This window comes from Nicotiana tabacum, chromosome 19, assembly GCF_000715075.1.
Source record: "Nicotiana tabacum cultivar K326 chromosome 19, ASM71507v2, whole genome shotgun sequence".
Lineage (NCBI taxonomy): Eukaryota > Viridiplantae > Streptophyta > Magnoliopsida > Solanales > Solanaceae > Nicotiana > Nicotiana tabacum.
In genome coordinates this window covers 15,990,812-16,002,644 of record NC_134098.1, presented here as the reverse complement: position 1 = coordinate 16,002,644, position 11,833 = coordinate 15,990,812, and the positions used below count along the sequence as shown (strand labels likewise).

The 11,833-nt window shown below is 35.8% G+C and overlaps 1 protein-coding gene across 2 annotated transcripts; it reads right to left on the bottom strand.

Annotated features, from left to right (window-relative positions):
- Positions 1-278: 278 nt before the first annotated feature.
- On the bottom strand, positions 279-10,603 carry LOC107763181 (vesicle transport protein GOT1). 2 transcript variants are annotated; one of them, XM_016581646.2, is made up of 7 exons: positions 10,345-10,603; positions 10,071-10,149; positions 8,965-9,056; positions 8,766-8,846; positions 8,519-8,616; positions 8,350-8,431; positions 279-569 (listed from the first exon to the last, which is right to left on the bottom strand). In XM_016581646.2, exons 2-7 carry the CDS (start codon positions 10,099-10,101, stop codon positions 531-533), a joined length of 423 nt encoding a protein of 140 aa, XP_016437132.1. In that variant the 5' UTR covers positions 10,102-10,149; positions 10,345-10,603; the 3' UTR covers positions 279-530. The 2 variants fall into 2 exon arrangements, with proteins under 2 accessions (XP_016437132.1, XP_016437133.1); XM_016581647.2 differs by having other exon boundaries at positions 10,071-10,163; positions 10,345-10,545.
- Positions 10,604-11,833: the final 1,230 nt, after the last annotated feature.

Below are 11,833 nucleotides of genomic sequence, written 5' to 3'. Positions count from 1 at the left end.
AATTGCTAGTTAGATAAATAGATTAATTGGTAACACTATGACCGACTAACAAACATCTATTTGACCAACCTACTGGTGCCACACAAGAAAAACAAGTTCAAAAAAATTAACCAAAACAGAACAGGTAGTAGTTACATGGAAAAAGGTTAAAAAGAGAGAAGGGGAAAGGAGAGAGGGAAAGGATCGTTCATTGGTCATTAGTAAAATGAGAAACACGGAACATTCCATAAATCTGGATTGCATAATGCAACTTCTAATAGTAGTAGTAAATCAATAAATTGAGAAGAAAAAATCGGAATGATAGAACTCAACCAGAAAAAATTTATGTTGCTCTAGAAACTAAGATATAGTTAAAAAATAAAAAAAAAATTCACCAGGAGAACACAACAAGGCTCATATCATAAACTTCAAACAAACTATACTGCCAACACCCTTCTAGACGACTAGACGTAAATCTTGAGAACACAGTTTTTACAGACGTACAAGTGGGGTTACTCAATGTCGCTTAATTTTGCACCATTGAACTGAGATTACACAGGGACACGTTTCCCGCGATAGCGGTCAAAGAACTGCAGAGAAGAATAAACAATCTCAGGTAAAAGAAACTGAACAAGAATTGCAGTATGCAATTGTCAACAGATGCACAAGGATTAGAAAATCAGAAGTTACTTAACAAGGTTGATAACCCCATAGCAGTCTATGACCTTATATAGCATCTCACACCTTCACCCAACTTCATATCAGTATCTAATAACTAGACATAAATGTTTAATTTATTTTATTAAAACAGAAAGGTCTCAGATAAGATGATAGTGATCAATGAAGAGGGGAACGCCCCTATTTTCTATTTCCGGGTAAAACAAAGAAATCAGGGAGAGCCTTGGCAAACTTTACAAGTAGATGTGTAAATAGTTACTCCTAACTCGTAAAACGGCTTCTGTGCTCATCTCTAAATAGGGTTAGAGAAGGAATCAAGTCTTAAGACAAGACCAAGAAGAAGTCGCCCAATATGGATCTTTACCGGATCTCACTAAGTCAGGTCATATCAATTGCCTATTTATATTGATTCATAGGACACTGCCTGAATAAGTTGAGTGAAACAATTTTAGACCCTGTTGCTTAATATTTGGTCTGGTCTAACATTCAGTCTATCTCAATTGTGGAAAATAACATCTCAAGTTGGTAGCATGGGCAGTCCAATGACAAGCTTGTAAAACATGTGCAAGAAACGGTTTGGGTGCAGAACAAATTTTAGTACCAACTAGGAGAAAGAAATGTGGTTTCTCTTAAACATTAATCCACCACACCACCACCTGATCTCCCAGGAGCCCAACAAGCCACGTGCCGACTCCTCAGTGTTTTCACTTCTGTGTTCTCTCCTTCCTCTCCACTGCCACCTTTATCCAACGAACCAAATTCTGCAGTGTAGCACCACCTCATAGCATTTTTGTCTTTTTCTCCCCTCATATAGCTATCTTTTCCCCCGCCACGTGCAATTCTCCGCCTACGTGGCTTACTCTGCTCTGTGTAACCCAGTTCTGCCTGTCACAGCACACCCTTCGTCCCCAACCCCTTATTGCAAAGATAAGGACGCGTACAGGTTGGATATAGGAGCAAGGGATTACGGCAAACACTACTTTTGAGATTCAGGGGAACACGATACAGGGGAGGGGAAATGGCAATAGAGAGAGGGGAACTAGGGTTCAGGAAGGAGAAGTGCAATAGGGTGAGGGGGAGGTGGCTACATCAGCTCCTAACGAAGGACTTCACATATCTAGGTTACTACAATGAGTACTGTGCAGAATATCCGACAGTAAGGTTTTCGTCACTCATAGTTAATGGCCACTGACCAGCAACCAAGAATTACAGAAAAATGAGGCCATCAAGTCCCTTTTTTCCTCTTTCCTTGAAATAACTTCAATATCATCGGGAAAGAACTGCAAGACTTGGTCCTCTTTTCACCTCTCTAATAAAATCCTTGATTTGTCTCATTTTTTTTCCAATCCTATCCAAACTAATTTCTAAAGAAAAAGGTTAAACACTAGGAGTGAGAACAGCATAAAGTTAGTTCAAATTTTGCCTAAATCTTATTTTAATCCATCCAACTACATCTCCATCTCAAAATAGTTGGATCAGTTATATGAATCCTCTATATCCATTGCGCTCAATACAAACAAGTTGGGTCGGCAATATTAATCTCAAACTCCACCTATGTGAGCTTTGCAAAATTTGTCTATCAAAAAAGTTCATTATATTTATAAAGGTGATGAATTTTTCAATTTCATGGGGCTTTTGCTTTTTTAAGTTGTTGTAATATTGAAATCAATTAGCCTTGGCAAATAAAAGATCTAGCTAGCTAAGTGATAATAGCTTAATGTGAAACCATGGGTAAAATGTTTACAAGTGAATAATACATAATAGATAGATTATCAGGTTGATCTAATATTTTAACCCTTTGACACCATATCAACCCATGTATACACTTCTTATATTTCGGGTACAGGCCCCTGTCCTATCTTACCCTACCTAAAGATTGGGACATCATGGCCTACGACATCTCGGAGTCTGCCCCCTCAGGTATGTACTTTGCGGCTCCCTTGGTCCTGTGGGTTGGACTTCCTCGAAGTCTTACCCTACCTAAAGATTGGGCTTATATCCACTTCTTATATTTTCCAATGAAAGATATGTACAAGGGAGTGATCACAAGTTCAAGAGCAGTAAAAAGAGTTACAGAGGAGTTCCCGTAAACCATTGGATAAGCTAACCAATAGTATACAGGATGATGTTCCGTGATCCAGGAAATTTGCAAATGATAATATGTTAATTCATGAAATTAGCAAGGAGGTCAACCGAAAGTTAGAAATATGAATAAGCACGCTAAAGAGTAAGGGTACTAATAGCGTGTTTGGCCAAGCTTCTAAAATCAACTTATTTTTAAAAGTGTTTTTTTAAAAAAAAGTATTTTTGGTGAAAAACAGTTTGTGTTTGGCTAATCAATTTGAAAAGTACTTTTGAGCAACAATTAGTGTTTGGCCAAGCTTTAAAAAGTGCTTCTAAGTGTATTTTTCTCAAAAGCGCTTTTCAAAAAAGTGTTTTTGGGAAGAAACTACTTTTTTCTGCTTCTCAAAACCGCATTTGCTTCTACTCAAAAGTACTTTTTTTCTTCTTAAAAGCTTGGCCAAACATCTCAACTTTGAAAATAAATACCTTTTTAAAGAAAAAAAGTGCTTTTGGCCTTGGAGAAGCTTGGCCAACCAGGTTATAAGATAAGTAAAAGTACATAGAATATATGTATTGCAAGTTTATCACTCAAAATAATAAGTGTGAAGTGGATGGTGTTTAAATGCAGAAAATTTAGGTATAGATTTCAGTATTCCAAGGAAATGACATGGATAGATAAAGATGTAACAATAGAACAAAATTAAGATGGTCGAAATAGAAGAGTGTCACAGGAATATTATTTGATAAGAAGATGCTTGAAAAAAGTCAAAAAAGGAAGTCTATGGAATGGACATGAGAACAACAATGTTATATGGGCGTGAATGCTGGTCCTAGATATCTACAAATGAGTGCCATAAAAATGAGACTGTTAAGAAAGGTGTCCGGTGAACATGATTAAACAAAATTAGAAATTGTTACGTTTAACAAAGAGATCAAGTAGCACACATAAATGACACAATGAGAGAACAATCAAATAGTATGACACAATAAGAGAAAATTGCTACGGTTTGACTATGTAGACATCCACCTACCATAAACTCCTCTAGGTGTGACACAGATTGCACATGCTAAAAGACAAACAAAGTAACTCTAAAATCATACAGAGTAAAGATGTGCAAATGACCTACAATATTTCGTAATAAATGTGGACTAATTAAGAAGAAACACAAAGCAAAAGATCAATATACACCATAACAACTAATTGCAATTAAGTGAGGTTCTGTTGACTGTTGTTACATTTTCATTAGGCCTGGTGCTTGTTAGGAGTATGGTGCTTGTTAGGAGTATTTAATCTGGCTAGACTCATATGTTAGCATAGCAATAGTGTGAGATATAGAGAGCCTCTAGTCTTAGAAAACCATATCACTTTTCTTAAAGACAATTTATCTAGTGTTGGAATGAAATATACCCCAATAAATCGGAATGGATATAGAAGATTTATGTAACTTCCCAACTAGCTTTAGATTGAGGCACAGTTGATTAATTGTTTGATCAACTGTTGTGGCCAAGTTCATAGATCGTAATTACGCCAATGTAATACACAAACATTTGGCACACTAACAAACATATTCCTATGGAATCAATTCATGTGGGATTAAGATCCAATATCACACAAGATTTAAACTTAAATAGAAATCTCTCATGTATAACATAACCATTAGCCACTCGAGTTGGATGACAAGATCATGACCATTGGCAACTTAATGGTGGTCTACCAGAAAGGTGGTTCCTTCTTTTAAAATGGAAGATTGAAAAGGAAAACAAAAACGATAAACGGTGCAGAATGTTTTTACCATAGCAGCAAATTTGATAAAAGAAAGGAAAATAAATCACTTCTATGTTACAAAGATGATCAGATGATGCAGGAAAAGATGGAGGTGGAAGCTTGCAAAGGCATAATTTTCATGTACTAGAAGTGATTCGGAGCATGAAATTAGAATCACCAACTCTCACATACATGTACTTTCAAGGACATAAGAAAAATAAATTGTCTTTTTGGAAAATATTCCTTCTACACATTGTTATTGACCAAATGATCAAACAAGGAGTAATTACAGTTATGAACTTATCTATCTCTATAAAAATGGTGGGGAATACTGCAACGACCCGACCGGTCATTTTGTGTATTTTAGTCTCGTTCCCCTATTTGATATTTGCACATATATGTATTTGATGTTTGGCGATTTGCGGGGATGGTCGGGATTGGTTTCGGGAAGGTTTTGGAGTGAATTGGGACACTTAGTCTCATTTTGGAAGCTTAAGTTGTAAGAGTTGACCAAGGTGTGACTTTTGTGTTAACGACCTCGGATTCGTATTTTGACGGTTCCAATAGGTTCGTATGGTGATTTCGTACTTTGGCGTATGTTCAAATTTGAATTTGGAGATTCCTAGGTTGGTTTGGCTCAATTTGCTGAAAGTTGGCAATTTGGAAGTTTAGAGAATTCCTAAGTTTGACCGGGAGTTGACTTTGATGATACCGGGCTCGGATTGTTGTTCCGAAAGTTGGAATAGGTTCATTTTGTCATTTGGGACTTGTGTGCAAAATTTTGGATTTAATCTGGACTGGTTAGGCTTGAATCAGACGCTTGGTTCGAAGTTTGAAGTTAATGAACTTAAGAGGAACTTAACATGTGTTTTGGCCGTTGATTCTTGGTTTTGATGTTAGTCGTAGTGTTTGGAGCATTCGGACAAGTTTGGATAAGGTATCGGGACTTGTTGGAATGATTGGACAGGGTCCGGGGAGGCTCGGGTGTGTTTCCGGGTGGTTTCGAATAATTTCTTCTTGGTTTTGGATTGCTAGTTTCCTGATGCGTAGCAATGCTTCGTGATTGCGGAGCTTGTCTCGCGATCGCAGAGAAAGGGAGCTGGCTGGGGGACTTTTACTCTTCGCGTTCGTGTTGGAGGTGTCACGTTCGCGAAGAGATGGGATCATAGGCATCGCGTTCGCGTGCAAGGGCCGCGTTCGCGTTGGTGTAGCGTCTGGCAGTGGAAGTGCCTTCGCGTTCGCGGAACTAGGCTTGCGTTCGCGTAGGCTAAGCAGGCCAGTGCTCCGCGTTCGCGATAGGTGTGTCGCGTTCGCGAAGAAAGAAAGTAACTAGGCATGAATTTGGCCTTTACGATCGGGAAGGTGGTCCCGCGATCGCGAAGTGTATAACATATAATTTCGGGATTTTGCCCATTCTCTCATATTTTGAACCCTAGACTTCGAGAGGTGGAGATTTGGAGAGCAAATTCACTTCTATTTTAGAGGTAAGCAATTTTTACTTGGATTTGATTTTATATCATGATTTTTCATAGATTTCTACACCTATAAGCTTGGATATTAAAGTGAAATTTGGGGGGGGGGGGGGGAACTTTTGGAAAGCGAATAATTGAGATTTGAACCCCGATTTGGAGTCGATTTTGGATGAAACTTGTATATTTGGACTTGTATTGGAATGGGTATTCAGGATTTGTGAGTTTTGTCGGGTTCTGACATGCGGGCCCGGGTTGACTTTGTGCATTTGTACAAAGATCGAAGCTTTATTGTTTGAGGTTGTTTCCTTTGGCTTTATGATGTTATTGAGTTGTTTTTTGCTAGATTCGAGTCGTGTGGAGGTCGATTCGTATAAAAAGGTGTTTTGGAGTATTGATTTGGCTTGTTTGAGGTATGTATCTTGCCTAAACTTGGTTGAGGCACTAGTTGCCTGAATTATTGATGTTGGCTACGTGCTAAGGGTGATGTACATGCGAGGGGTTGAGCTCATATGTGTGCACCGGGTTTTATTCATGTTCGGGGTAGTTTTTAAGCTATGTTATACCTTGTTTTGAATATTTGTGATTCTTACTCTCATACTTTACATGTTGAAGATTACGTGACTTCGTAAGTCATGTTAGAGATTATGTGTAGGTTAACCTCCTATTCAGACATGATAACTACTACTTTTGAGGCGTATCCGCCTAATCTGAGTCGTAATTGTACACTTCGCACATGCATACACTTTAGCATGTTATTTTATCAGTCCAGGAGCACTTGATTTGATGTTCATTGACTGTATACATGTATTCTTGTATATGCTTTATGTGTTCTGGACTGGTTAGACAACACATGAGTTGTTCGTGCGGGTTGTTAATTTTGGCACGTGAGGTGTCAGTGCGGTTGTTATGGCACGTGAGCTGTCCGTGCAGCATGTGGATAAGGATCAATCCACCTAGGGTCGTCCTCTTATGTTTCTCCTTGATGACGTACACGTGGTTGTGGAAACTGATAGTGTTTGGGTTTTGTATATCTTCTTTATATGCAGAATTCCTTGGATGTATACATGATTTTACTGCATATCTCCTCCATATGCTAGCTTTGTACTTGTATACATGCCTTTTATGCATATGTCGTTTCTGTTGATGAAATAGTACACAATGCATATCTTCTCTATATGTCTTTCTCTATGCAATTTGACTTGCCTTTTTCGCATATCTCCTCTATATGCTGAATTATTATCATGTTTGATGTCTGTGTATCTCTTCTGTATGTGCACCATGAGCTTGACCTACAGTTATACATAGATTCTGATATTGTTATTGCGTATTCGCATGTATTCATGTCTTGTGCATATTTTATCTCATGAGTATCATTGGTGATTCTTTGGACTATTTCTCAGAGGTCAATCATGATACTTACGGAATATATGTAGTCAGTTGTACTTATACTACACTCTGCGCTTAATTGTGCAGATCTAGGTGTGGGACCTAGCTTAGAGTTGTGTTGGATCAGTGTGGAGTCGCTAAGAGACGAGGTAGATCTGCATCCCGATCGCAAATCTTGGTCTCTTTCCATTACTATTACTGTTATTGTGTTCAGACAGTACTTTTATATTATCATGCTCGTACTCCTATTGTAGAGCTCATGACTCTGTATTACTAGTTCTGGGGGATTTATTGTATCGGCACAGTCTTTATTTATGATATTTGGCTTTTAGACTTGTATTGTTTCGTATTCATTATCTTGAATCGGTATTGTTATGCTTGGCTTGCCGAGCAAGTGAGTTAGGCATCGTCACGACCGGATGGTGGATTTGGATGGTGACAACTATAGACTGCAAGATTGAGAAATGCTAGTGCAATGAAGATATTGGGTGTGAGCAAGTCAATTTTAAGAGTGGTGGACAATAAATATTGAAGTAATTTGCTAAATATTGGGTGGAAAGGGCAGAAAATTTACTGTATTATTCGTCTAATTTCTTTCATTTATTACATAGAATATCATGATATAACAAAAGTTAGTAGGGTTAGGAGTAGTTGCTGAATTTTCAGTGTGTAATTCAATGATGATCTACTACAGCAGTAATCAACACCAAAAACAAAAAATTGGTGTAGCAGGTGCCTTGCCCAACAACTCACAACATAAAGCTATTAAGAACAATTACCCCCAAAGCCCCATTCAAACAATCATAAAAACGAAGACAAAAATAAAAGCAAAACGAAAACAAACCAAAGAAAAAAAGGGATAAAAGTTTGCTAGTCCAAGCGCCACCTTAGACTTTAGACAAAACTGCTTATTGAGCGGAAACTAGTTAACAAATTCCTTGACACACACCCCAAATAGAGAAAGAGATAGTAATGCAATTAGATATATATGATTAGCAAACATACCGATCTGACAAAGGGCTGCTGGAAGATCCAACCTAGAATAGGTATCTTTTGCAGGAATACTGACAGTGTTGGCCAGAAACCACTGCACACAACAACTCATCAGCAATTCAGCAACCAAAGGAATAATAAAAGAAATTACAACATTCAAAGAAACACGAATTCAATATACCTGAAGAGTACAATGAATCCATAAGCTTCAAGAATCATTCCCAATATAGGCCAACCAATGACAACAAAGAAAAAGCCAGCACCAAATGAAGCTGTTCCCTATGGAACAAGGAACCGATATAAAGAACAAAAAAGATTAAGTAATAGAAACACAAAAGATATATCACCAAAATATCTATTTCGAGAGAGAATAAGAGGAAGGAGGGGGTGAGAAGCAGAAAGGAAAAAACACATAAAAGAAAGTAAACCTTATAGTTGCTCCGTTTCATAAAAAATTGCAACGATGACTTGAGACCAATTGTTAGTGCCACCCCTGAGAAGAAGAGGATCTGATTCAGTAAAATAACAGTGCGTCAACTGGGAGGCATAAGTAGAAAGCAAAGAAAAGTTGATGAACTAAAAGGAAAATTTAAGATAGAGTGATTGTGGCAGCATAATTGTACTTACATTTCCCATGGCAATTAGTCCCTTATCGAAGAACAAAATGATCCCCAAGAAGGAGAAAAACACCCCGAATCCCGTCAATCCTAGCCCAATCTCTGTTTCAACAAGCATCCCAAGTTTAGTAGATATAACAATTTAATAGAAAAACAATATGCTTCCATCTTTATGTTACCATCTTTCTATCTCTAGATATGCACCAAGTAGCAGAAACATCATACACCCTCTATCCCAATGTATAACACTTTTTTTCTTATTGGGATGTCCACAAGTGTAACACTATTCTACAAATAATATTCATTTATGCAACTCTCACAAGTTCCTAGATTCAAAAATTATTTAACAAATCAATTTTTAAGTTTTGATGTGATGTTTAATCTTTTCTTTCATTTCTAATAATAAATCATACAAGTTCAAAAAATATCTTAAACTTCGACTTCAGTCAAATACGGAGGGAGTGTTTGCTAAAAGATACGTGAAAATTGCTAACGTTGCACTAACCTAAATAGGAACTCTGCCAGAATTATTCATTCTAATTAAGGAAAAATTTCCACCTAAAAGCGTAGGAAGCCAGTGCCAGGAAAAATAAAATGTAACAACTACACCAAACTATACAGTTTAAATCTTTACGCTCCCTCGAGCTAAGACAAATATGATCATGATTTCCTGTATTATACAAAACTAAACTGGATACAACATATCATAATCTACACCAGCTTATTAGCTACAGGTTCAACACAACCCAGTATTTTCGACACAGAACATGAATATATATGTGTGAAAAAGCCATTAAACTTTAACAACTATGATGTTGTGAACCCATAATTTCAAAAATAAGTTGAGTGCAAAGAACTTTAAAAGTTGAAATCATCAAATTTAAATTTCAGATCTCCGTTACCATTTCAAATGGAGGCTAGACCACGACATCAAATTGGTCATAGTTCCACGAGGAGATACCATTATAAAAAAAAAAAAAAAAAAAAAAAATCAAAACTCATAAACACAGGTTCTTGCATTCCACATTTCGATATAGGTCAGTAATACTAATCCTCAAAGCTCATGAAATGAGAACAAAGACAATTTGATTCACAAGCCACAATTGATTGACTTACTTTTCCGATCATTCATTTCGAACGAAACCATCTTGACCTAATCCAGACAAATCCAAATCAAATTTTCACACCTGCAAGTCTGCAACACCGAATCTATCAAAAATATAGTTAATTAATCAATTATTACGAATCCAAGCGAAAAAACATAAACTCCAAAATTCCATGTCAAAACAGTCCGTTAGGATTTCAAAACGAACACTTCAATAAAGATCCGAAACTCGAACACGTTCAACACTATGAAGAAACGAACGGCAATTGAATCTAGAGAGAAAACCTGTGAAATGGAGAGATGAAAGGTATAATTTGCAGCGGATGATCTCAGAATCGAAGGATGCGAAGCGAGTTTTGATTTGGGAGTCGTCTTCGATACGAAGCAAGAGAATGCTGTAAGCGTGATGACATGTATCAACTGAAAATTCTGAATCTGATTATCCCAAATCAGTAAGCTATAACCCGTTTTCGAAAAATGTGTTTTTATGCCCAGTTGACCTGATTAAAGAATAGTCGGGTGCTCATTTTTAATTTATTTCTGCACTTTTTTTCACTTATCTACATGCTTGATATATACAAAAGGTATTTATAAATCAATTTTAACGAAATGTCATAAGTTGATCATTTTTAATGTGTGACTTTTTAACTTATAAGTGTTTTTTTATCAATCTATCTATATTATTATAAAAGCATAAAAATAATATCGGTTTACAAAAATAATCTTATAATATTAAGCATAATAACTCATAATGAAAGGACATAACCGAAATTTTAGATATTAGTCTTATAATCCTATTAGTTTGATTACTTTCCGAGTATAAATATATTATATAATTACTATTAGGAATTCTATTAAAATATGCCGACGAAAAAAAAAAAAAAAAATATATATATATATATATATATATATATATATATATATATATATATATATATATATATATATGGTTTGCGTGAAAACATACTCAGATCAGGATAAAAATCTGTCGCCGGAAAATTCTTTTTTGCCGGAAAAAATAGTGTCCTTAAAATTCCGACGACCACCATTTTATGCTGACGGTGAACAAAACAAAAACAAAGAGAATGAAATAACAAAAAATAATAAAATAATAAGAAAAAAGAAAAAAGAATAAGAAAAAGAAGAAAGAATAAAAAAAAGTACTAAATATACATGTGGTAGCGCGTGTAGTTCACCACTTGCCAAAAGTTTGGTTGTCTAGTTTTAGGGTGATATTTATTCCATTTAAAAAATATTTAGGGGGGTAATAGGATTCCCGCAAAGATAAAGTGTGTAGTTGAAAATCCGGGTATAGGTCGGGGGTATTTATGCATTTTCCCAAAATTTTAAGAAATATATCCTAAAAGTAATAAGATTACATGGCTAAAAATATGTCCATATCCCGAAAGTAATTATGCTAATAGAAAATCTATTAGTATAAAGGTAATCAATTTAAATGGGAATATATTTTTAGTCTACTCAAATAATATATTTTCCAATTTAAAGGTAATCAATTTAAATCCTATATGATTACCTTTAGGAATCCTATTAGTATAATTACTTTCGCACTTTTTAATGCATATAAAATTAAAAAAGTAAATATCTTTAGTCATGCAATTCTATTGCTTTTAGGGTATACTTCTTAAAACATTCTATTGCCAATTTAATTTGAAAACGAATTATAGTGTCATATTACTAATTTAATTTGAGAATATATTATATTGTCCAAATTCATTTAGAAAATGAAAGCCTATATTATTATAAAAGCATAAAT